At 48.4% G+C, this 24,173-nt stretch overlaps 1 protein-coding gene across 1 annotated transcript; it reads left to right on the top strand.

The window, feature by feature from the left end:
* Positions 1 to 6,379: 6,379 nt before the first annotated feature.
* Positions 6,380 to 23,854, top strand: DNAJC11 (DnaJ heat shock protein family (Hsp40) member C11). The gene is made up of 16 exons (XM_083375915.1): positions 6,380 to 6,456; positions 11,931 to 12,060; positions 14,255 to 14,328; positions 16,872 to 16,973; positions 17,402 to 17,530; positions 17,630 to 17,752; positions 18,255 to 18,328; positions 18,620 to 18,809; positions 19,048 to 19,133; positions 19,637 to 19,753; positions 20,025 to 20,180; positions 20,550 to 20,619; positions 20,987 to 21,044; positions 21,168 to 21,310; positions 21,457 to 21,586; positions 22,799 to 23,854. Exons 1-16 carry the CDS (start codon positions 6,382 to 6,384, stop codon positions 22,822 to 22,824), a joined length of 1,683 nt encoding a protein of 560 aa, XP_083232041.1. The 5' UTR covers positions 6,380 to 6,381; the 3' UTR covers positions 22,825 to 23,854.
* The last annotated feature ends 319 nt before the right edge of the window (positions 23,855 to 24,173 follow it).

Here is a 24,173-nt window from a genome sequence, read left to right as displayed (position 1 = left end):
TTTGGCCCTTATGATTTTTTTTTTCTTAGTGACGACCCTCAGCTCTGGTTGCATCCCTTGAAAAACTGACCAGCAAACTTTGCAGAATAAAACTTTATTTAAAAAGGGGAAGATCCTGATATTTGGGGCATCTCTTTTTAGGTACTATTTTTGAGCCAGCCTGGCCATTAACAAGTTGAAGGTTTCTGGAGGCAAGCTCTGATTTGCTGGAATCAAGATATATTACATCCCCAGTATTCCTGCCATCTACTAAGGGAAGGGGCCGATCAAAGAAAAGGGGACAAAATAGTCTGCTGAAACTCCTTTGCTATTAATATTTAAAAAATGGTATAAAGTTTGATGCCCCCAAATAATCCAGGGCCCCCACTTGGTGGAGGGGAAAAAATTAAAATAAGGTAGTCCTCAGCTTAACAACAGCTTGTGTAATGACCGTTCAAAGAAAGAAGAGAAGTGAAAAAACTGACTTATGACTGATTTTTCGCACTTACGACAGCATCCCCATGGTCGCATGATTAAAATTCAGATCCCTTGGCAATTGACTGCCTCGCTTAGCAATTTAGGCTCGATTGCGGTCGTAAGCCGAGGACTACATGTAAGCCAAATGGGCATAGCGAGGAATTATTATGGATCTAATTTTAACCAATAGAATGCTCTTAGACCACATTTTCGAATGTAAAATATTTGGCACAGCCCTTTGTCAGTTTGAATAACATATGTGATTCTTCTCATCTAGATTTTTCTATCGCCAAATATCAATCAAACGAGCAAAAATCGAGATTTTTTTCAAAATTATCATCTGATTTCCCCTGTTGTTTTTTAGAAGACCACTGTAATTTGTTATCTGAAACTTGGTTGAAGTTTCCCCTTATAATGACATTTCCAATTCTTAATGAGTTTAGTTTTTTGCAATACTGATTGCAGTTGGGGCAATATATTGATCTTATAATTAGATCGTCTCCTTGTAATTCCCTCCTTTATAAACACAAATTTACCTTCATTGCCTCTAACTGAATTAGTATCCCTAAAAGTTTGTAATTTAAGCAGCTCTTTCTCTGACTTTGGGAGTGCTGGAAAACCATTCTAAACAACGCAACTGTAATTTTTACAGTGCAATTTCTGTAGCAACAGCCCTATCTGGCTTAACTAAACTGTAGACTTTTGCTAATTCTTTTCTGCATCATTTTTAAACTGATCCGTTGCCATTAAGCCTCCAAAGCAATATTTAAAGTATCCATCTCCCCAAGCCTCCAGGTTTATAAGCCACAGGATAATATGGACAGAAGGGAGGAATTTGCATAATATAAACTTTAATTTGTATTAGGTAACAGCACACAATTGTGTCCATCAGGTGATAGGACCTGTGAGCCTCCCAGAGTCAGTATGAAGTCGACCAGTTCCCCACATTTGAAAAGAGAGGGAGGGAGGGAGGAAGGAAAGAGAAGGACAGGGAAGGAAAGGAGAGGATGGAGAGAGGAAGGAAGGAAGGAAGGAAGGAAGGGAAGGAAGGAAGGAAGGGAATGAAGGAAGGAAGGAAGGAAGGAAGGAGAAGGACAGAGGAAGGAGGGAAGGAAAGAAGAGAGGATAGAGAAAAGGAAGGAAGGAAGGAAGGGAAGGAAGGAAGGAAGGAAGGAAGGAGAGTGGAGTCCAGAAGTCTTAAAGCAATCCTGGCCCTGGGGAATTCTGGCAGTTGGGAGTCCACAGGCCTTCAGGTTGGCAAGGTTGGAGACCTCTGCTTTAAAGTACAAGAACGGGCCGTAAGTCACACGTATATGTCCTGTTGTAATTCTGACCAGCCGCTAAACAAGCGGTCCCCAACTTGAGGACTCTCTTTCCTCCTCTGCCTTGTGAAAAACTGACCTCTGTAGCTCCTTGTTCCCACCTGCCCACTGTGGGCGTGTTTTTTTTTGGGAAAGAGAGCACTCTGTCTCCCGTTCGTAATTCGAAAAAGATGCCCTCTTCACAGGAGATCCAGATTCACTCCCAGCAAACATCTGAGGAAGCCGGAGAACACTCTGTTCTGCTTGTCAACAAGGAAAAGGGCTGATGTTCTCCAGCCGCTCAGATGGAACATCAATTATTTACTGAAGAAAGGCAGCTAAATCTTAAATATTTCAGCCTTAGAATCGTGCCGGAAGAGAAATGGCAGAATTCATGGCCCGACCCGTCTTGTCTGTGTTGGAAGGAAGGAAGGAAGGAAGGAAGGGGGATGGATGGATGGATGGAAAGAAGGAAGGAGAAAGTGGGATGGAAGGAAGGAAGGGACTCTACTGCAGAAAACAATCATTGGAAAGTGCCAAGGACTTGAATCTCAGCCTTCTGACTCTGTTTTTGTGTCTGAATGCTCTCAGCGTTTCCTGGAGACCACCCTTTTGTGCTAGCCTGGCAACCGTGTAGGGAGCATCTTCAAGTGACAAACTGATTCCTGCTTTTTTTTTCTGTAGCTGAGAAGATTTCTCGGGCCAAAAGAGACGGGGGGGGGAAAGGACCCCAGCCCTTTCCACAGTCACATTGGCGGTGAGAAGGGGCAGAATCAGGGAGCGCAATGCCCCCATAATAGAATCAAAGATAACAGAGGAAACCTTTTGGAACGAGAAGCTCCCTTGTTGATCATCCCTTTGGGGGATTAATTTAACCTTTCTCCAAGAGCCCCCCTCTCCTTAGCCAAGGAATGTTTGCATTTTCTTTCCAAAATCTTATTTGGGCAACATCTCACACCCTTCCTGAACCGATTGCTCTCCTCCTCCTCCTTCTCCCCTCTCTTTCTCTCTCCCCTTCTTCAAATAATTAAGGAAAGCTAAGGAAAAATTTCCTGGCAGTGAGGAACTTATTCTTCTCCTATTTGGCTGTGATGGAGACGCGACCGTCCAGAGTTGCCGTCTATCCATCTGTCTCCACGCTCAAACATCCTATTTGTTTCCCACCCATCAATATTTGATCATGACATATTTCTTCCTAAATTGGAATTCAGGACTATACAAAGAGACTCCTGTAATGGGGGGGGGGAATCCTCTTCCTGCCGGGGATAAAAAGGGGGGAGGGTGCATCTGGCCAGCAACCCCCACCCCACCCCGAAAGACGAGTTTTAAAATGTCAGACATCCCTCCAGGCTGTGGAAAGGGAAGACAGATGTAGGAGTAAAGGTAACCGACTTCCAATTTCCCACAGAAATTAATCCAAGGTGGTGAACGGCTCCTGCAGTCCCCAGAAATCTGATTTAATGCTTCTACGGCCCTGTGTTTTTCTGGTTTTAACTGCGCTCAACTCCCACAAGCTCTTCGGCTGTGCGAAGAATTAATTTTCTTCTTCTGTTTCTTGTCTCGAAATTGGATTCCCGGAAAAGGGGCAAGGGGTCTCCAAGAGGTTGCAAGCAGGATGTGGGCCTTCAAGGTGGGAGGGATAGAGGTCCCTGTAGGAGGCTCCGTGCAGGGGGCAGCCCCCCTCTGCTCTTCTGCAATTGCTTCAGGGGCTTCCCTCATTGGGTTCCGGGGGAGAGCCCCCCCTCTTTCTCTCTCTCTCTCTCTCTCTCCCTCCCTCCTTCCTTCCTTCCATCTTCTCTCTCTCTTTCCCCACCATAGGGGCATCTTCACCCTGCAAAGGGTAGTTGAGGGAATGGAGATGAAAGAAGGAAGGAAGGAAGGGGAGGGAGGAAGGGAGAAAGGAAGGAAGGAGAGAGAGGAAAGGAGGGGACCTTGGGGATGCTGCAAAAGTCGTCAGAGTGAAAACACGGTCCTAAGTCCCTTCCTTCGGTGCTGCTGTAACTTTGAATGGACACCCAGTGAAGGATTACAAGTGGGGGACGGGCTGCCTCGTGTCTCGGGGCCTGGTGCGCATGTCCACAAGGCGTGGGCGCCCCTACGGAGACCCACAAGGCTGGTGAAGAGGGGACACTCCGTGGAAAAAGAGAAAGAGCTCTTTTGTTTTATTTTCAAGGTCTTTCAGAATACAGGGAAAGGAAGAGCACCCACGCCAGCCTGCATGACCAGGCATGGGCAGAGAGAGAGGGAGGGAGAGAGACAGAGAGAGACAGAGAGAGATGGGCCAAGGTTGGGAAACATTGGTATAGATATTGATGCGTCCAGATATTGTTCTACAGCTCCCGTAGAACACCCTACTCTCCTTCAATGGTGGGGAGCCTCAAACTGGCATCAGGCTTTGTTTCATATCTTATTGGGGTCCCATTCCACACAGCCCAGTCTAGGGAGATAAGCCGGAAATGGACTAAGCAACAGGACCACATATCTGGTAAACAAGAAGACACTCTGCTGACTTCCAAGTGCCCCAGATAGCTCCTTCCTCCTCCTCCTGCTCCTTGTTCTCCTCCTCCTCCTCTTCTTCCTCCTTCAAGGGAGATTTTAGTAGGCTTGCATTCTTCCCCAGACAGCTCCCCCCCACCCCATCTCCTAGCTCAGCCTCACCTAAGCCTCTGACAGCAGCATCTGGAGCAGAAGCCGCACGCAACATTAAACATCATGTTCTTTCAAGGGTGGGCAGCGTCCTTTCCCCTCCCAGCCGTGCCGATAATAGACTTGACTTTTTCAGGCCCTACACCTACTAAAAGGCATAAAAGAAAGGTTAGCCAGGCAAAGTGGAAAGCAGAGAGTTTAATTAATCCCTGACTGCGCTCCTGGGTGGGGAAGCCAGAAGCTGTGCAAAGACTGTTGACTGAACTGGGTTCAGAAGACTTTTATGACAATAAAGGTTTATCTGTCTATCTATCTATCTATCTATCTATCTATCTATCTATCTATCTATCTATCTATCTATCTATCCATCTATCCATCTATCCATCTATCCATCTATCTATCCATCCATCCATCCATCTATCTATCTATCTATCTATCTATCTATCTATCTATCTATCTATCTATCTATCACGATTAACCAGAAGTTGTGAATGCTCCAATACTGGAGGGTTTTAAAAAAAAAAAAGATTGGATAATCATTTGTCTATTTCCGTTTCTCTCTCTCTCTCTCTCTCTCTCTCTCTCTCTCTCTCTCTCTCTCTCTTTCTCTCCCTCTCTCCCCCACACACACCATGAGCTCCACACCGCTCTTGTTTCCTGACCGCAAAGAGATCAGCTGATTCCAACAGGACTAAATGTTGGCTGAATCCCATTCTCTGTCCAGGCATGTGCACTGCTCATCTTGAGCATTCAGAAGAAAAGATATCAATGGTTTTTCTCCACGTGGGTCTCCTGGGAGAGCAGAGGGGGATACAGACCCCCACCTCCTCCCGCAACCTCTGACGGTCAACCGGGTCAATTACATCAGCCCTTCCACTGCTTCCAAAGGCGGACAGAGAAGATGGCCAGTTCAGTTTGGCAAGAAGCAGCTTCCACTTGCAACTACCTGATTTCCCCCCCCCCCCCAAGATCATCAACCATGAGCAACATCAAAAACAGGGCGTTTATCCTCCTGGATTTATGGGTGGAGGTCTTCAGGAAAAGACCTTTTGTCCAGGTTGGGATAAGGACTCTTGTTTTGGGCAAGGGGTTGGACTAGATCTTCCAAGGACGCTTCCAACTCTTGCCATTCTGTATTCTATAATTTAGTCCTGCACTGTCTTCAAGGGCAGCCCCACGTATGATAAGAGTACAGTAATCTAATCTGTAGGTGGCCATAATGGCATGGATGAACGCTGTCTCTGTTCAGATAAGGCGGTAGTGGGTCCACCAGCTACTTATTTTTTTACATACTTATGTGACCGTTGCAGGATCCCTTGTGGCGGAGATGGATGGGCAGCATAAAAATTTAATAAAATACACGCTGTACGTAAATTCATAATTACAATAGGCATAAATTCAAAATTAATGAAATTAGTTACATCCTATAATTGCACATCAATAATTAATCATTAGCATTTCGCACGTGTATTTATATGGGGGACGGCCTATCATGCATGGACTAGCAATATATATATTAACATTTAATCTAGAGATTCTACATTTTGCACCTGGTTCACACGTTACTTCGACCTGTCCGAGACGGGCAGAGAATAGCCCCGCCCACAGGTGGGCGAGGTATTCTCCCCTTCTGCCTGTTCACCAGATAGGGCGCATGCGCGGCAAAGAAACACGCGGCGCCTCCTTCAAAACCTCGCCGCCGTGCTTTCACCGCAGTCCTTCCTTCGTCCTCTTCTGCGCATATCCCGCTTTCTGCCGGCGGCTTTCTTTTTTTTCCTTTCTGCGCAGGCGTGGCTGCTCTAGTCTCGCGCGCTCTCTGGCGTTCCTCGGCGGCCCGCCGGCCTTGTAATCTCGCCTATAGATGGCGCACTTTGAAGGCGACCCCTTTATTTCCTGTTCTTTTCCTAGAGCGGCCGTTCAGGCGGCAGGGCGCCTTCTGCCCGGCGCATGCGCGCTCGGAAGGTGAAAGGTCGGCAACATGGCGGCGGCCTCATCAGGCGATGAAGCGCCGGACAATGAGGACTATTATTCGTTGCTGAACGTGCGGCGGGAGGTGAGGCGCTGAGGGGCGCCGGCCTGCTCTGGGGAGCCGCTCCCGGGCGAGTCGAGGCTGGGAGGCGGGAGGGACAGCGGCCGGCGGCGGCGGGGGAGGCTCGGCCAGTCATTGACAGGGCAGAAGCGGGCGGTGATTTCGGTCAAATCTATCCATAATGTGGTATACAAAGTAGGAGCCGCTCCAGAGCTGAGGACATCTCGATTTGGGAGTTTTCCTGCTGAGGAGGTCTCCAAAATCCCCCCACTTTAATTTGGCAGGGGGTCCTCAGAGGTCATCTAGTCCACCCCTTTGCCCACAGATCTAAGTTAAAACGACCTTTATCGTTACGTTTCCTTTGCACACACTCTCACGTTATCAGTGAAATTCTGAGGCCCCCTCTCAAAAGAATATGGATATGCATAAATACATACCGTACTATATTAACCACAGTCTATTTTGAATACATAGCGGGGGTGGGGGGACCAGTCTTGAGAGTTAATAATATTGATATTCTATTTTACAAAGCTGATTGCCTCGTCTGTTATTATTAATATTTCCAAGATTAGGCTTGGAAAGGGGGCCTGAAGGTGGCCAGGGCGGCCGAAGAAGGCTGAAGAAAAGAGCCGCCATTTCTCAGAGCCAAAGGCCAGGGAGGCCTTGAAAGGAAAGAGACCCCAAGGGGGTCCCAACTAACCAATTGGGAAGGGGGGTCAAAGTTCAAATTATGGAACTCTGTACAAGTGGTCCTCGGTTTACGGCCACCATCGAGCCCAGAATTTCTGTGGCTAAGCGAGACAGTTGCTAAGTGACTTTTGCCACCTGTTAGGGCCTTGGTAGAGGACAGGAAGGCCTGGAGGAACATTGTCCATAGGGTCGCGATGGGTCGGACACGACTTCGCAACTAACAACAACAAGGGCCTTTCTTGCCACTGTTGTTAAATGAATCACTGCTGTGGTTAACTTAGTAACACGGTCGTTAAGTGAATCTGGCTTCCCCATTGAGTTTGCTGGATGGAAGGTGGCAAAAGGGGATCACGTGACCATCATAGGTATGAGCCAGTTGCCAAGCATCTGAACTTTGATCTCGTGATGCAGTGGTCGTAAGCTTAAAAAATGGTCCTAAGTCACTTTTTTTCAGTGCCATTGTAACTTTGAATGATCACTAAATGAAATGTTGTAAATTGAGACCTAGCTATATGTGCGTATGCTATCTCTAAGGTGGCAGACCTGATGTTCCTGTCCTCCCCACCATTTCCCCCCCAGCAACACTCCTGCGAGGTGGGATGGGCTGATAGAGGGTGACTCTCCCAACATCACCCAACAGGCTTTCCTGCCTAAGGCAGGCCCAGAATTTGCAGTCTTCCATTTTTGGCACTTCTAGCCAACTGGTTTGTCTTCCTGTTTTCAGATTGAACCATCTTTTTATATCCCAAACTTTTTATATCCCAAACCTCATCATAGGTAGAGAAAACGGTGCTTGTTAATGTATTATGCATTAAATTTTGGATTAATTAGTTCGGGAGAGCTTCCTCTGAGCAGATCTACAGCTTGGCTCTTTCGCACTTTAAACTGCCTCAGGGAAAAATAAAATTGGAATGACACTACAGGAAACTGTTTTTTCTACAATCGTTCTGGCAAAAATGCAGAATAGCTTCCTTTGCAGAGTCAATGGCTAATTGAAAGACATATGGGCCCTTTATTCATTTCTCAGTTTTGTGGCTTTTACAGGGATGTGTGTGTGTGTGTGTGTGTGTGTGTATGCGCGCGCGCATGTGTATGTATATATATTTGAGAGTAAGAAAAGGGTATCAAAATGCTATTAAAAAGGACAAATTGTTATTTAAAAAAAACCTGTATTGATTTTCTTGTTCTCCTGGCTGTCTTTTGATCTGATCTCTTTTGCTTGACGGTGATTTCCACACTTGTACAAACAGGTAGTCCTCGATTTACAACTGCTCATTTAGGGGCCAGTCAAAGTGACATCGGCAATGAAAAAAATGACTGTTTTTCACACTTAGGGACCATCACAGCATCCCTCTGATCATGTGATCAAAATTCAGGCACTTGGCAACCGACTCATATTTATGATGGTCGCGGTGTCCTGGAGGGGATGTCACGCGACCCCCTTTTGTGACCTTCTGAAAAACAAAGCCAATGGGGGAAGCCGGATTCACTTAATGACTGTGTGACTCGTTTAACAACTGCAGGGATTCACTTCACAACCGTGGCCGGTTGTAAAATGGGACAAAGTTCACAAATGTCTCTCTTAGCCATAGAAATGTTGTGTTCAATCGTGGTCGTAAGCTGAGGACTACCTATAAATACTCAAGATTTCATAGATAAGATGGTTTTCCAAATAAGAGCCATCTCAATCAGTTCTGTGCTAAAGATGGATCCGTAATTTCTCTTTAAAAAAAAATCAGTCAGTGGACTGAATGGCTCATTCTAATCCTGATCTCCTATTTTAACGCTCTGGATAGGTTGGTAATTTTGGGTGCCAGTAACATAACCATCCAATTTCTGGTGATTGATCTCCGATCCTCATTTGCATTGATATTAAAATAAAAGCTCATCAAAACCTCTGACGGATGGCCTTTAAAAAAAAAATTGTGTACTTAAAATGCTCAGCTGTTTCCTCCTTTGCTTTCCAGCAGCTTGGTCAGTAAAAAAAAGACAGTTTTCATAGGATGGAAAGCTACAATTTTTGGAGTAAATTCAAAATTTACTGTACTGCAGCCTGCAAGCATATCCCTGAAAACTGATTTTGAGGGCTAGGCTTGCAGGTTGCAATACAGTTCATGTCAGAAAATACAGTTGCATCTTTGTAAAGAAATGAACGGACTTTTCACATGGAGATTGAGTGACCTCTTGCTTCTAAGTCCTTGTATACAACACATGTCTAGTTTAATGAAGAGAAGGACTAGGGGTGACATGATAGCAGTGTTCCAACATCTCAGGGGCTGCCCCAAAGAAGAGGGAGTCAAGCTATTCTCCAAAGCTCCCGAAGGCAGAACAAAGAAGCAACGGATGGAAACTAGTCAAGGAGAGAAGCAACCTAGAACTAAGTAGACATTTTCTGACAGTGAGGACAATTAACCAGTGGAACTACCTGCCTCCAGAAGCTGTGAATGCTCCAACACTGGAAGTTTTTAAGAGGAGACTGGACAGCCATTTGCCTGAAATGGTATAGGGTTTCCTGCCTGAGCAGGGGTTTAGACTAGATGACCTCCAAGGTCCCTTCCAACTTTACTATTTTAAAATTATGAAAAAAAATTATGAAAAAAATCCATGCAAATATGCAGTTAGTCCTTGACTTATGACTACGATTAAGACAAGAATTTTCATTGCTAAGTAAATAATCCTCCTCCGATGATGATGATGATGATGATGATATTTCCTAGTTGGGTTGTGAAACATCTGCAAGGAAAGAGCCAAGCTCAGAGAGCACCAAGGGCTCCATAGTTAAATTCTGCCATATTTTATTTTGAGTGGCTTCACAGTTTCGGAATTTCCCCCAGGAACCATGCACGATTTCATCTATAATATTTGTTTTTTAAAAAGAACCCAGTAGATTTAAAAAATATAGTTGGAGGCTGTGCTTCGTGTCCTTTGTTAAGTACCGCTTAATAAGTATCCCAGTTGTAACATTTGTGGTTTTATAACTTTCATAAAATGACATTCTTCCTAGGCTACGTTTGAAAAGTAGGTGAGAAAACCCTTTAATTAAACCAACGCTAAACAAATAAATAGAGGGGGGAGCCATTTATTTCCCAGAGGATCAAATCTGTCCAGGACCGCACACAAGCAAACGTTTTATCAAGATGACAGTTATTTATAGTTATTAATTTTGGGCTGCATTCAGAAGAGGAGAACCTCAGAACTATGTTTATTAAATAGAAAAGATGGCAGGGCTGATTTTCACCATCCGATGACTTGCCAGGAGGGATAAAAATGCGAAGCATATGTGAACGGAGCGATGGAACTTGTCGGGGTCTTTTCAAAATATAAGGGTGTTATGACAGACCATTTAATTGAGGAACGTATAAATCAAGATTGAACCAAGGTAGAGCTTCCAGGCACGTTCAAGCTTTGAATGCTGGCTTCGGGGCAGAAGTAATTGCTTCTCAACTCCCCAACCTATTTTAAAAAAACAAATCCTGCCATGATGGTTTTATTAAAATCTGCAGCAACTCGGTCTCCCCAGTGCTGTGTCCTTCCCTCCCACCTCTCTTTTCCAGGTTAATCTGACCAGGGAGGATGGAAGAGAACAGAGTTTAAAGAGACTAGGATGAGATGAGGTGGGGGGAAAAATCTGGTTCTTGCTAATAGCTCGGGCCATGACAGGAAAACGCAGGTAGTCCTTGACTTAAACCACAAGAGACCCCCAAATTAGTGAGAGCGTCGTTAAGTGAATTTTGTTCCATTTTACAACCTGTGCGTTTCGGCCTCAATTGTTGCAACTCGAGGAATAACTGTATTAGCCTTAATCTCTCCTTACACTTTGAAATGTTGTTTCAGAGAGACGTTCTCGCTCCTGCGATATTGAGCCGGTGACCTTAGCGATTCCCCCAATGATGAAAAGCCCAATTTTATATTTTATTGAACATGATTTTTTTTGGGGGGGGGAATGAATGGCTCATCTCTATTACTTAATCAATAGTGCATTAAGCCATTTATCACCGGTTTGATTAAATAAGGTCCTGGCTGGGCCAGAATCTCTACTCCTTCCTCGTCTGCGTTAATTCTTCTAGCTAAAAGAAAGGCGTGTGTATTTTTTTTTTTTTTTTGGCAGTGAGATCCTGGCAGGTTTCGTCCAATTTGCATGTAGATGAACTAAGAATAAAAAAAAACACAGCAGGGGAAAAAAAAAACAAACTCAATTCCAGAAATGGCTTAAGTCCCGCTATGTAGATTAAAATGATGTGGTTTTCTGCTGAATTTAAGTTCCTATTTAGGGTGGCTTGACCTTACCTTCCAATTTAAAAGCTAGGGAAATTTTTCCACTGGTCAAATAAGGTCTCCAGATGCAAAACCTTGGGGATAATTCTGCATTTGCCTCGTGGTTTCACGATGACTCCCTGATACAGACAGTCCTCGAGTTAACAACCGTTCATTTTAGCGACCGTTTGCATTTTTAAAAGCAACTTCTAAGCATTTTTCACAATGACCCTTTGCAGCGTCCCCACAATCAAAATTTGGGCGCTTGGCAACTGACTTGTATTTATGACAGTCGCCGTTTCCCGGGGTCACGTACTCCCACTATTGTGACCGTCTGACCAGGGAAGCAGGGTTCACTTAACAACCATGTTACTAACTGTTGTGACTCACTTTACAACTCTTGTGAGTTGTGAGTCCACCATCACAGCTTTAGGGCGCAAAGTGTAAGCAGCCTCTGAACGCTCGGCTTCCCTCACCCAGCAGGTTCGGGATCTCGTTAGCCGCCTCACTGCCTTGATCGAGGCTTAATTGGATTTCTGCTCTTTCTTCCCCAGGCCTCTCAAGAGGAGCTGAAAGCCGCCTACCGCCGGCTGTGCATGTTGTATCATCCCGACAAGCACAGAGACCCCGAGCTCAAGAGGCAGGCCGAACAGCTCTTCAACCTCCTCCATCAGGCTTATGAAGGTCAGAGGCGGAAAACCGGGCTGCATTCTGAGCTGGGTGGTTTCCTGGCAGCGGTTTCAGGACCCAATTAGGTAACATCATCAGTGCCAGAAGGGAGTGGGTCTTGGATAGGGGAGGAGGAGGAGGAGGAGGACGAAAAGGATTATAGGGTCCTTCGTGCTCTCTAAGCTTGGCTGTTTTCTTGCAGAGGTTTCCTGACCCAAACTAGGCAACATCATCAGTGCCTCCTATGGCCGACGGCCTGTTGTATAAGAGCATTGATGATGTTCCCTGGTTTGGGCCATGAAACGTCTGCAAGAAAACAGCCAAGCTCAGAGTGCGACAAGGACCCCACAATCCTCCTACTCCTTCACCTCGTCCTCTAAGACTAATGATGTTCCCTAGTAGGGTCATGAAACGTCTGCAAGGAAACCACCAATCTCAGAGAGCACCAAGGACCCCCCCCCAAAAAAATGCTTTTCCTCCTCGCCCTAACCCCTCCTTATCCCTTCCCTTTTCATCCCTCCCCATTAAAAGTCAACCCTTCTTACATCTAAGATACCGGCCTGCTCAAGACCAGAGAGTCCTTTTCGTGGTGCCCCACGGCAGCCTCTTAGCTGCCCACGTGATTCTGTGTTGTGTGTGTTTCCCGTAAGAGCTTCACACAAGGGCACTTCTGCAGACGGCGGTGTTCTCTGCAGGCGCTTGACCACAGAGCCTCTTGCTGGTTAATGCGTCTGCTGTTTCTCTCGGATGGACAGACGAGGGAAGGGATTTGAGGTGAGGCCTCCAAGGTTACCCATGCTGAACCGTCGTTTTCCTCCCCCTGCCCCCCCCTCTCCCAATTCCCAACGGTGTTTCCTTCCTATATAGAGAAAGGGTTTTTTTTTAAAAGAAAAATTCTCAATCTTCTATAAAAGCTTTTAAGCGTTGTAGCTGGTGAGAGAGAGGGAAGCTTGCCAAAAAAAATTAGAGGAGAGGTGGTTTACCAGAGTGTGCAAATATATATATATATATAAAAATAAATGATGGATCCGCACAGTTTGCGATAATGTGAGATTGCCAGATTTTTTTTTAGCTCTGCCACCATTCCTGTCAAAGCTTGCCTTGAAAAGCTGGCGTTTCGGATGGCCTTCCCTGATCCCGGTTTGGTCGAATGAATCTTGTCCGCGTCTGAATTATTGATAGATTGCAGCAATTTTTGGAGATTTGGGGTGAGCGGACAGGGAGAGAGAAGCAACCGAAGCTTCAGTAAATTAGGAGCTGGCCAGATTTGGCTCTTTTTTTTCTTCTCCTTTTTTCCCAGCAAAACTGCAACGCCAGCAGTTTTGGCTGTCCATTGCTTGGGCCCAGAGGGGAATAGTGAATAAATGATTTCTTATTAACTCCCAGAGATTAGCCAGAGATATTTGGCTGTGGGGTTTTTTGGAAGGATCAGCATTTCTGTCCTCCGATTACTTTGGACGTGAGTGGAATCATTGACAGCAGGGTTTCTCAACCTTGGCAAGTTTAAGGCGGGTGGACTTCAACTCCCAGAATTCTTCAGACATCGTCTCTCTTCCTCCCTCCCTCCATCATTTTCCTTCCTCCCCCCTCTCTCTCTCTCTCTCTCTCTCTCCTTCCTTCCATCCCCCTTCCTCCCTCCCTCCCTCTTTTCCTTCCTTCCTCCCTCCCTCCCTCTAGTTCTTCCAATGTGTATCCCCGTTGTCGCCTGCTTACTCTCTTATAACCTCTTCCTCTGCAATGTGTCCTCTCTGTGGATGGGGATGGGTGAGAAAGAAAAAGAGGGTGGTTGGCTGAGGAATTGTTGAGAAACGCTGAATTACAGCATCCTTAATTAGAAGGTTGGGATACAGGGGAGCAGGGATATTAAGCAGGGAAGGAGCAATGTCTGTATGAGAAATCTTCCAGGCTCCCTTCTCTTCTCCCCCCCCCCCCCCGGGCCCCAGTTTGAAATCCAGTTTTAGAAGAATGCTAGAATTAGGATTAGACTTAAAAATATCCCTCTGGTGTGACAGGTCAGCTCTGTCTGCCCTACCAGACGTCATTTCACCGTGTCTGAATTGGGTGGCCTGTTTTTTTTTTTTTTGTTTTGTCTTCTAAAAATATTAGCGAGAAGGCGCCAGCAAATGTGTTTGTGTGGGTTGGGTATGGAGGCTTGGCTGTGAACTCAGCCTTCAGCTTTGGATAATAACGTCTCAATTTTAATTTCCAGTGCTCAGCGACCCCCAGACCCGGGCCATCTATGACATTTATGGAAAACGAGGCCTTGAAATGGAAGGATGGGAGGTAAGAAGAAGGGAGAGCTGCTGGCCTCCATCTTGGCCTGGGGTGTGTGTGTGTGTGTGTGTGTCTGTTTGGGGCGGGGAAGGAGAAGAGCCCAAGGCTAACAGAATAAGCAGCGTTGGAAGGGTCCTTGGAGGTCTTCTAGCCCAGCCCCCTGCTCAAGCAGGAGACTGTATAGCATTTCAGATAGGTGGCTGTCCGGTCTCTTCTTAAAAACCTCCAGTGATGGAGAACTGACAACTTCTGGTGGCAAGCAGTTCCACTGGTTGATTGTCCTCACTGTTAGGAAGTTTCTCCTCCTTAATTCCAGGTCGCTTCTCTCTGTTGCTTCTTGTCCTGCCTTCAGGAGCTTTGGAGAATTGCCTGACTCCCTCTTCCTTGGGGCAGCCCCTCAAATATTGGAAGATGCTGTTGAGTCACCCCGAGTCCTTCTTTTCTCTAGACTGGCCATACCCAATTCCTGCAACCGTCTGGACGCTTGAACTCTCCTGCTTCAGTGGGGGGTTGGACTAGGGGACCTCCAAGGTGTCCCTTCCAGCCCTAGGATTCTATTACAATCAGCAGGACGGCTTCCCTCCAGACGTTCTGGCCGCTCCATCACTGGAGCTTTTCAAAAAGAGACCGGGCAGCCTTTTGTCCCAGATTACATAGGGTCTCCTGCTCGAACAGGGGGTTGGACTAGATGACCTCCAAGGTCCCTTCCAGCCCTGTCGTTCTGTAACTCTGACGGTAGGAAAACCTTAACCCCTCAGGTATGTGCTTAAAAAGAAAGAGAGCTTTGAACACTGCTGCAGTTTTGAAGGTCACTCAGTGCCCCTTTGGGCCCTCTTTGCTCAGACTTTATTCCAGCCTTGACCGACAGTTACAGATTTGATGGCTGGAACGTCAGAAGTTTGAATAATTAGTCGTCCCCCCCCCCTCTCAGACCGAGCCCAAACTCCCGGCCTCCTAAAGCCCAATGGGAAGAAACAAAACAAAACTAGCAAGAATTCTATAATTTGACGCTGGATGCCCCCAGAGGCCTAATCATGGCTGTGAATTTATGGAAAATAAACAGAAGGCTGGTTTTCTTTTTCTTTTTTTAAACACACACACACACACACAAACACACACACACACACACACACACACACACACACACGGCATCGCTGTAGGAAATGTTAGTTAAATTGGCGTTGGAGAGAGACAGCGGATGATTTAAAGAGCAGGGAAATTCGGAGAGCGTCGAGGTGTTTGTTAAGAGCTAGAGAGGAAACAGCGGTGACATTTAAAAAACAAAAAAACCCCAATCCACATCTTGGGGCTGTCTCTCTCTTATCAATTTATGTTCTTTTTAAGAAAATGGAAAATTGAAATCCTGCCGTTTTGTGAGTTTAGAGATGAGATGGAAAGGAAGGAAAATAAGAATAATAACAACTGCCTTGGGAAGAGTCACTGAAAGAAATAGACATTAGTCCTGGAATTACGACCAAGATTGAGCTTCAGATTTCTGTCGCTAAGTGAGACATTTGTTAAGGGAGTTTTGCCCCATTTTACGACCTTTCCTGGCCACGGTTGTTAAGTTAGTCACCCAGTTGTTAAGTGAACCTGGCTTCCCCCTTGACTTTGGTCACAAAAGGGGATGATGTAAACCGTCATAAATGTGAACCTCTTCCTGAAAATGGGGCAAAACCCACTTCAAGGCTGTCTTGCTTATCGATTTGTATTTACGACGGTTGCCGTGTGGCCGGGGGGGAGGGTCGTGCGGAACCCTTTTTGCGACTCTTCCAACGCGGGCAAGCCGGATCCACTTCACAACCCGATTGCTAACTTAACAACTGCAGCGGTTTGCTTAACAAACGTGGCTCCAAATTCGCTTTTCGCAACCACCCCGGTTAGCAAGGGCAATTTTGGGCCCAGTCGCCGTCGCAAGGCGAGGACTGCCTGTCCTGTGCAGCCCATCTTCCTTGGAGTAGCAGAAGCCTTACTAGAGGCAGCAGTTGGGAAGGAAGGACGGCTTAGGCGTGGGGGGGGGGGCTCTTTTTTTTGAGCCCAGCCTTATTTTTTTTTCTCCCCGGGAAAAACGAGGCTGACCTTCCTCGGCCCCTCAGCCCCTCTGCGAAACCAATCTCTCTAACCCCTGACCCACCAATTTTCCCAAGAAAAGCCTCCACAATGAGGTTGACCCGGGGCCAGGTGTTTTTAACCTTGGGGTCAGTCCTGGCAGATGTGCCCGGACTGTCTAAAGTCACTGGCTTTTTTTCGCAGCCGGAAAAACAGCAATTTTTCCCCCCTGTCCGCCTGCCCCTAAAGGGGGAGGGAGATGAAGTCATTTACAGCAAAGCTCCGTTCCTCCTGACTCTCTGCTCCAGGTCTCCCGCATCCAATTTCACCTCTCTTGGCCCCGCGTGGGTGGGTGGGATTTCTTCCCCCAAATCTCCGCTGAAGGATGTTCTTCCCAGTAACCTGGAAAGCCCACCTGGCTTACACGGCAGTCCTCTTCTTACGAGCAGAGTTTTGTTCGTTCCAAGCTGGTGACCTGCCCAGGTGAATTCCTGCCCCTTTAGGTGGTCGAAAGGAGGAGGACCCCCGCCGAAATCCGGGAGGAATTTGAACGGCTGCAGCGCGAGAGGGAGGAGAGGCGGCTACAGCAGCGGACGAACCCCAAAGTAAGACTTTGCGAAGTTGTCAAAAGCCGCCGGGTTTGCGTTTGTCCTCCTGTTGAGATAAATATATTTATTTAAAGGGAAGGTGAGTTTAAACATCCAAGCCGTCAGGCTGGGAATGAAAACCCGGTAAGGAGGCTAAAACGAGGAACTTCCACCTTCCGCCTGTGCAGCTAGTCCTCGACTCACAATTGCAATTGGGGACTGGCATTTCGGGCGATGACTCAGCGATGCAGTCATTAAACGAGTCGCTACGGTGGGATGTGTAGGAAGTAGAGAGCCTGTTAACTCCCCCCCACACACACGCTTTCAGCTACACTTTCCACCAAAGTCCTCCTGTGACTGGATCCAATTTCACAGACATTTTCACCACAGTCATTAAGTGGATCACGTCACTATGCGAATCTTCAAGGATCTGTTCCATTCCGCAGGGTACCATTAGCGTCGGAGTCGATGCTACCGACCTCTTTGACCGCTACGACGAGGAGTACGAAGACGTGCCAGGCAGCCCTTTCCCCCACCTTGAAATCAACCGAATGCACATATCCCAGTCTATCGAGGTAAGGAGCCTTGTCTTTCCCCATTTCGTCCCCTAGAGGGTGCCCCCAAACCCTTCATAACCTAACCTGGCTCACTCACGCGATCTGTTTGTCCTGCAGGCCCCGCTCACGACCACGGACACCGCCATCCTCTCAGGAAACCTCTCCACGCAGAACGGCAACGGCGGTGGCTCTGTCAGCCTGGGTCTCCGGCGGGTGACGTCCGCCAAAGGCTGGGGAGAGGTAAATGGGGCGGGTGGGGTGGGGGCAGGTTTTGACTAGCTTCGAAGGCAAAGATCTCGGTAGAATAAAATATTTGTAGGTCAGGGCTGGGCTGTAGGATCCCGGGTGTCCCCTGAGCCGGGCGTTTTTTCTTGCAGACGTTTCGTGAGACAAGTAAGTAAGATCATCAGTGCTAGGAAGGGACGGGTGTTTGAGGAGGAGGAGGAGGAGGAGGAAGGGGGAGGAGGAGGACTGAGGGCTCTGTGAGCTGGGTGGTTTCCTTGCAGACGTCTCACGACCCAACTAGGTAACATCATCAGTGCGAGGAGGGGGTGGGGTTTTGTGAAGAGGACCTGGGTTGCCGAGCACTCCAAGTTTTGGTCCTGTGACTCTGATGGGGAGACTCCAACTGCTGGGACTTCAAATCTGGGTCATAAGTAGATAGGTCCACCCTAACCTCAGACGGTAAACAGTCGTAAGCCGAGGGCTTTCTGTAAGCGCTTCTTTGCTTCTGTTGGCGCAGCTAGAATTCGGAGCCGGAGACCTGCAGGGCCCCGTCTTTGGCCTGAAGATGTTCCGGAATCTCACGCAGCGATGGTAAGGCTTTGCCAAGGAAGCGCCACACTCCCGGCTATGTCCGGGACCTGCTTTGCCGCTTTTGATTCCCAAATGCTTTTCTTTTCATAAACTGCACCTGGGCAAGGTTTTCCATGCAACCGCGATGCCAATAAAAGCTGTGAAACGGGGCAAAACTCACTTCACAGCTGTCTCGCTTACTGACCGAAACGTCGGGCGGCCTTGTGGTCGAGGACCCCCTGCAGTTCTGTTCCCCTTTGAGGGCGATTCTCGCTTCCGCTCAATTTCTTTCCCTCTTGACCTCCCCGGCAGCTTCGTCACCACCAACTGCGCCCTCCAGTTCTCCTCGCGAGGGATCCGTCCCGGACTTACGACGGTCCTGGCCCGAAATCTCGACAAGAACACCATGGGGTACCTGCAGTGGCGCTGGGGCCTCCAGTCAGCCATGAACTCCAGCCTGGTCCGGGACACCAAAAGCAGCCACTTCACCTTGGCCTTCCAGGTGAGAAAGTTTTTCCTTTAAGACAGCCGAGGGAGTCCTCGGCTTACGACCTAATTGGGAGTGGAATTCCCACTCCTAAGCAAAGCCTTTGCTGAGTGAATCGTGCTCCATTTCCCCACCTTTTTTCTCTCACGGTCGTTAAGCAAATCATCTGGCCGCTGAGCGAATCGGGCTTTTCCCTTGACTTTGTTTGATTTGATTTGATTTGATTTATTATTTATTTTTGGCGATGTTTCAGCTGGGCATCCCTCACTCCTTCGTCATGGTCAGCTACCAGCACAAGTTTCAGGACGAAGATCAGACGCGGGTCAAAGGATCCCTGAAGTATGTGGGAATGGGCCCTGGAGGATAAAGCTGATTTTTTTGGGGGGGTTTTTTTTCGTAAAATTGGGGTGGGGAAGCTGTTAGAGCGGTTGATCTCCGGAGGAAGATCATGGCTACTAGTGACCCAGTCCTGTCTTTCCTCAGCAATATAAAAAAATGTGTGGACTTCAGTTCCCAGAATCCCCCAGTTCCAAAGGCTGGTCTTTAATCATTATCTTTATTATTATTATTATTATTATTATTATTATTATTTAATCCTTCTGAAGTGTGTGGCTGGATTAGGGTGGAAGAGTATATAAAAATCTTCCAAGGGTGCCCCAAATCAAGGCAAGCCAGCGGGATGTACAGGTAGAAGAGACCGGACAGCCGTTTGTCTAGAATGGTAAAGGGTCTCCTGCTTGAGCAGGGGGTTGGACTAGATGACCTCCAAGGCCCCTTCCAACTCTGCAGTTCCACTTTCCTTAGTTTACGGTGTCCATTTCCCCCCCCCCCCCCCCCGGCAGGGCTGGCTTTTTCGGCACCATGGTGGAGTACGGAGCGGAGCGGAAGATCTCCAAACACAGCATCCTCGGGGCCACCGTCAGCGTGGGGGTGCCCCAGGGCGTCTCTTTGAAGATCAAGTGAGTGAGCTGCCCAGGTGCATCACCCTCGGTCCCTGCCTTTTTGCTCGTTTTTGTCAGAACTGGCAGGATGGGGGGGGGCGCAGAGGTCTCCCCTGTGTTGCTTGGCATCGATGGGCATCTTCTAGGTCTCAAGCAAGGCTCTTCAGACTTGGCAACTTTTAAGACTTGTGGACTGTCCAAAAATAAAATGAACATATACAGCAGCTAAAGGGCTTATAATTCGCAGATGCTAGCGTACCTCTTCCTCCTCTTTTCCCCTGCCTTCTAGGCTAAACAGAGCCAGCCAGACGTATTTCTTCCCCATTCACTTGACGGATCAACTCCTGCCCAGCGCCATTTTCTATGCCACGGCTGGACCGCTGGTCTTCTACTTCGCCATGGACCGGCTGATCATCCAACCTTATCTGCGGGCGCAGAAGGAGAAGTGAGTGCCCCAGAGCTGTGGGCAGGTCTGGAGGGGGTCTCTCACCTAGCTGGGATGGGAGCTGACCACCAGAGTGGAGGGCTTTGTAGTTTTCTGGACAGACCAGGAATGGCTTGTGGATGGATGGATGGAAAGAGACAGAGGTGATGGGTAGGTAGATGATAGACAGACTACATGACAGGGAGGGAGAAGGATGGGTGGGTGGGTGGGTGGATGGATGGATGGGACAGCTTGCCTGAGAGATTGTGAGTGCCAGCACTTGGGAATGGCATTGCCAGGGATCCCCATATTCCTTTTGGGGCTCCCCTCCAGGGTGCAGGGAGGGAGAACCGATCCGGACCCCACAAAATCCCCTTTTTCTCACACTAGAGACTTGGAGAAGCAACGAGAGAGCTGCTCCAGCGATATCTTGCAGAAGAAGCAGGAGGCCGAAGCTGCCGTAAGTGTCTTATCTTCCTTTGAACTCCAGCCAGGAATATTTCTCCGTCTTGGCAGCTTTAAGACCCGAGGACTTTGACTCCCAGGATTCCCCAGCCAGAATGAGCATGGCTGGCTGGGGAATTCTGGGAGCCGAAGTCCTCGGGTCTTAAAAGTCACCAAAGGCTGAGAAACGCAGGTCTCCGAGAAGCCGGCCTGGCTCTCTGTAACCGACTTCCGGAGGCCGTCAGCAGCCTGCCAGACAAACAAACCACAAACAGATCAGGGCTTGATAACAGCAGCCCATCAAAAATTCTGAAGTTCGTAACCTTCTGGCGGAGCAGCTTCAGGTTTGCCGGCTTCATCCTCTCTCCTCTTCCGCTGCGCAGGTGCGGTTGATGCAGGAGTCCGTCCGGAGAATCATTGAGGCCGAGGAAGCCAGGATGGGTGCGTAAAGCTGGCTTGTCTCTTTTGCCGGCCTTTCCCCCACCCCCGCTTTGACAAGGTAGGCCCCTGCCTCGAGTCAAACCTCCCCGAACCTAACCCCGTCGCCTTCTCGCCCCCTCAAAGGCCTGATTATCGTCAATGCCTGGTACGGGAAGTTCGTCAACGACCAGAGCAGGCGGGACGAGAAGGCCAGGGTGATTGACGTGACGGTGCCCTTACAGTGCCTGGTGAAGGATTCGAAACTCATCCTCACCGAAGCCTCCAAGGTAAGGAGGGTGCTAGGTTGGAGAGAGGCAGAGGCGGGAGACCTGTTTTCCTGGCTCTTTTCTGCTCAGGGTTGCCGCTTTGCACGAGCTCAGGAGCTCTCTTCTCCCGCCGCGGTCCAAGCAACCCTCCTTTTCAACTCCCACAGGCCGGCCTGCCCGGATTCTACGACCCGTGCGTTGGTGAAGAGAAGAACTTGAAAGTCCTCTACCAGTTTCGCGGCGTTCTCCACCAAGTGATGTCGGCGGACAACGAGGCCCTTCGGATACCAAAGCAATGTGAGTGCTGGTCCTTTAAATCTCCTGTGAGCAGAGGGGGGGGGCTGGACTAGAAGACCTCCGGGGTCCCTTCCACCTCCACTCCGATTCTGAAAAATCTTTTCTTCCAAAACCACATTAACTGGGCGGTAGCTTCCCCGTGAACTTGCTACCCCAACTTAAAATTCCGTTGTTAATATATTTCCTTATAGGCCGCTGATCTCCCTCCGCAAAGCACCTCTTTATTTGGCATCAAATTTTCCCACGGCACCATATCTATTTCCCCCCAATTTTGGTTTCCCAATCTTGCATGGCTTGGCTTTTCCTGAAGCTTCCTTCAGTTGCATATCCTGGTCAGAGGGGACCTCTGCAGACCCCATCAGCATATGAATGTAAAGCTATGTAAAAAAAACGGAAAAACAGCTTTTTCTCCTGCTAAATTGCCTCCTTTGAGGCTTCCTTCTTCCGTTGGGTTTGTTATCCTGTGCTGGCCATTCTTTTAAGCAGGATCTTTTTGGGGGCCTTCCTGACTCCAAAGCTTTTAGGAGCAAAATGACAGCCCAGTAACTTTCTTCCTATTTTCATGACTTATTATTATGGAATTTATTTGCTACCCACCTGGGTGTCGAACGACTCTGGATGGCTTACCACATGAAAACATTTAAAAACATATTAAGACCATCCATTTTGGTGGTTACTGCCTGTGTTCAGATTAATTAACAACAAAAGGCAAAACCTGGGGTCCAAGGGGGGGGGGGTTTGTGTAGTGTTCATGAACATTGTATTTATCATTTATTAATTGATTACTAAGAAAATTTATACGGCAGCCAAACTCATGGTGACTCTGGGTGGGTTACAGAGTCAAAAGCCAGCTCGGCCTAGTGGTTAAAGCCATCAGGCTAGAAAGTAGGAGGATGCGAGTTCTAGTCCTGCCTTAGGCATGAAAGCCGGCTACTTGACTTCATTTCCAGAGCCTGGCGAAAGAGTACTAAAGTAGGGGCCAATTTTATCTCTGCAGGGATGATGTTCCCCAGGGAGGGAGCCAACACAGAGAAGGCCCCAAATGGATCTCTCTTAGGGAGGGGATCCCTAACACGCCCTGCCTCCCTGTTTTGGGTGGGCCGAGGCCAAAGGTTGATCAGACATCCCAATGTGCTCCTTTACCTTTAACTGCCCGCTATATTTTAATTTCTCTTCTATTTTTCTCTTCCTCCTTGCTTGTTCCACCAACAGCCCACCGGATCGATATGGACAGCTAATGCAGCAGCAGAGAGCGGCCGGGGGGTGGGGGCACTAATTTCTGCCCCCGGCTTGGCAGAAACAGCCCCCCCCGCCCCCCCGGTTCCCTTCTGGATTGGAAACGGCTTTGGAGAAGCAACTCCTCTAGGAAAAAAAAAGGTGGCTTTCGCACCCGTGACCTTGGCAGAGAGAAGGAACCACAGCCACCCATTTTACAGGTGCCCAGGGTGTGCTCTCCCCTCGTCCTCCACCTCGCAGGCACACTGTGGTACAGGAGGGTCCAGGACCAACCTCCCCACCTCCCCCAAAAAAACCACCCTTGTCAAAGACGCAAAGTCAGTTTTAACCACTCAGTCGCCCGACACTTCCGGCATCCAGAGCCTGCCTGCCTTTCTTTAACCTCCGCATGCTTCCGACTCTCGACAACAACTTCAGCGTTGTAAACCTTGCTGCTCTCGTCTCTCTCCCTCCGACCCAGCAGCATAAAAACGAGACAAAGAAGGGGGAAATAATTAGCCGGCCACCCGGTTAGATACCAGAGGCGGGCGGTGCGTCCACTCCAGGCATCGCTGCCCCGAAGGGATCCTGCCAGCCTCCTTTCTTGATCAAGCCAGGATCTTCTCGGCAGAGGCCGAAGGAAGTTGATTCGGCCCTTCGCATCAGGCACCGTCAGCCGGCAAGGCTCCAGGCTACTTAAGGCTCCCGTCTCCCAACACCACAGGGTTGGCTAAACCGGATGCCGAGGCGGACCGCGCCTCTCGTCTCCTTTCTTTGCGGATCGGCTCTTTGGGGAAAGACACCCCACCCAAGTTTCCAAATTGCAGCCTCTTCCCAGATGTTCCAACGCTGGAAATCTGTCGGCTCCTTCCTTCCTTCCTCCTCCATGCCGGGAAGGCTGTGGTCAACTCTGAAACCAGGTATTTCCCCCACATCTTAGGCCAATTTCCGTCGGGCAGAAAAGTTTTGTTTTGGTTCACACACTTTCCCTCCGCTGCTCGTTTAATTTTTCCTTCTGGGGTTGAGATACTAATACTAATAACAATAATGGGAGCAGCCCTGAGCATCCCTTTGGCAAAACCACACACCGTTGTTTTATTCCCGCTCGCCGTTACTCGCTCTTTGCAACCAACCCAGAGCCAGCCCCCGTTGCCGAAGGGCCACATCTTTGCTGACGGACAGCAATTTTGTGATTCCCTCCCCCTTCCTCCCCCCCCATCAATGAGCTCCCAAAGGTGCCTGCGTGTGTGTATGTGTGGAGGGGTGTTGCCTCTGGTTTTTCCTGTAACATCGGACAATAAAACCGCCCACTTTTGTGAAGGACGGAGTCTGTGTGAGGTGGGGAGGGGGTTGTGTGACCTATTGGGGGGGG

This window comes from Vipera ursinii, assembly GCF_947247035.1.
Source record: "Vipera ursinii genome assembly, chromosome: 17".
Classification (NCBI taxonomy): Eukaryota; Metazoa; Chordata; class Lepidosauria; order Squamata; family Viperidae; genus Vipera; species Vipera ursinii.
Note: the sequence above shows the minus strand (reverse complement) of the source record. Positions and strands in the feature narration are given on the sequence as shown.

Coding starts and splice junctions, on each gene's coding strand:
- DNAJC11 (XM_083375915.1), top strand. CDS start 6,382: ATGGCGGCGGCCTCATCAGGCGATGAAGCGCCGGACAATGAGGACTAT. Junction 16,974..17,401: donor AGCAGCGGACGAACCCCAAA/GTAAGACTTTGC, acceptor TCCATTCCGCAG/GGTACCATTAGCGTCGGAGT. Junction 19,754..20,024: donor GGCGTCTCTTTGAAGATCAA/GTGAGTGAGCTG, acceptor CCTGCCTTCTAG/GCTAAACAGAGCCAGCCAGA.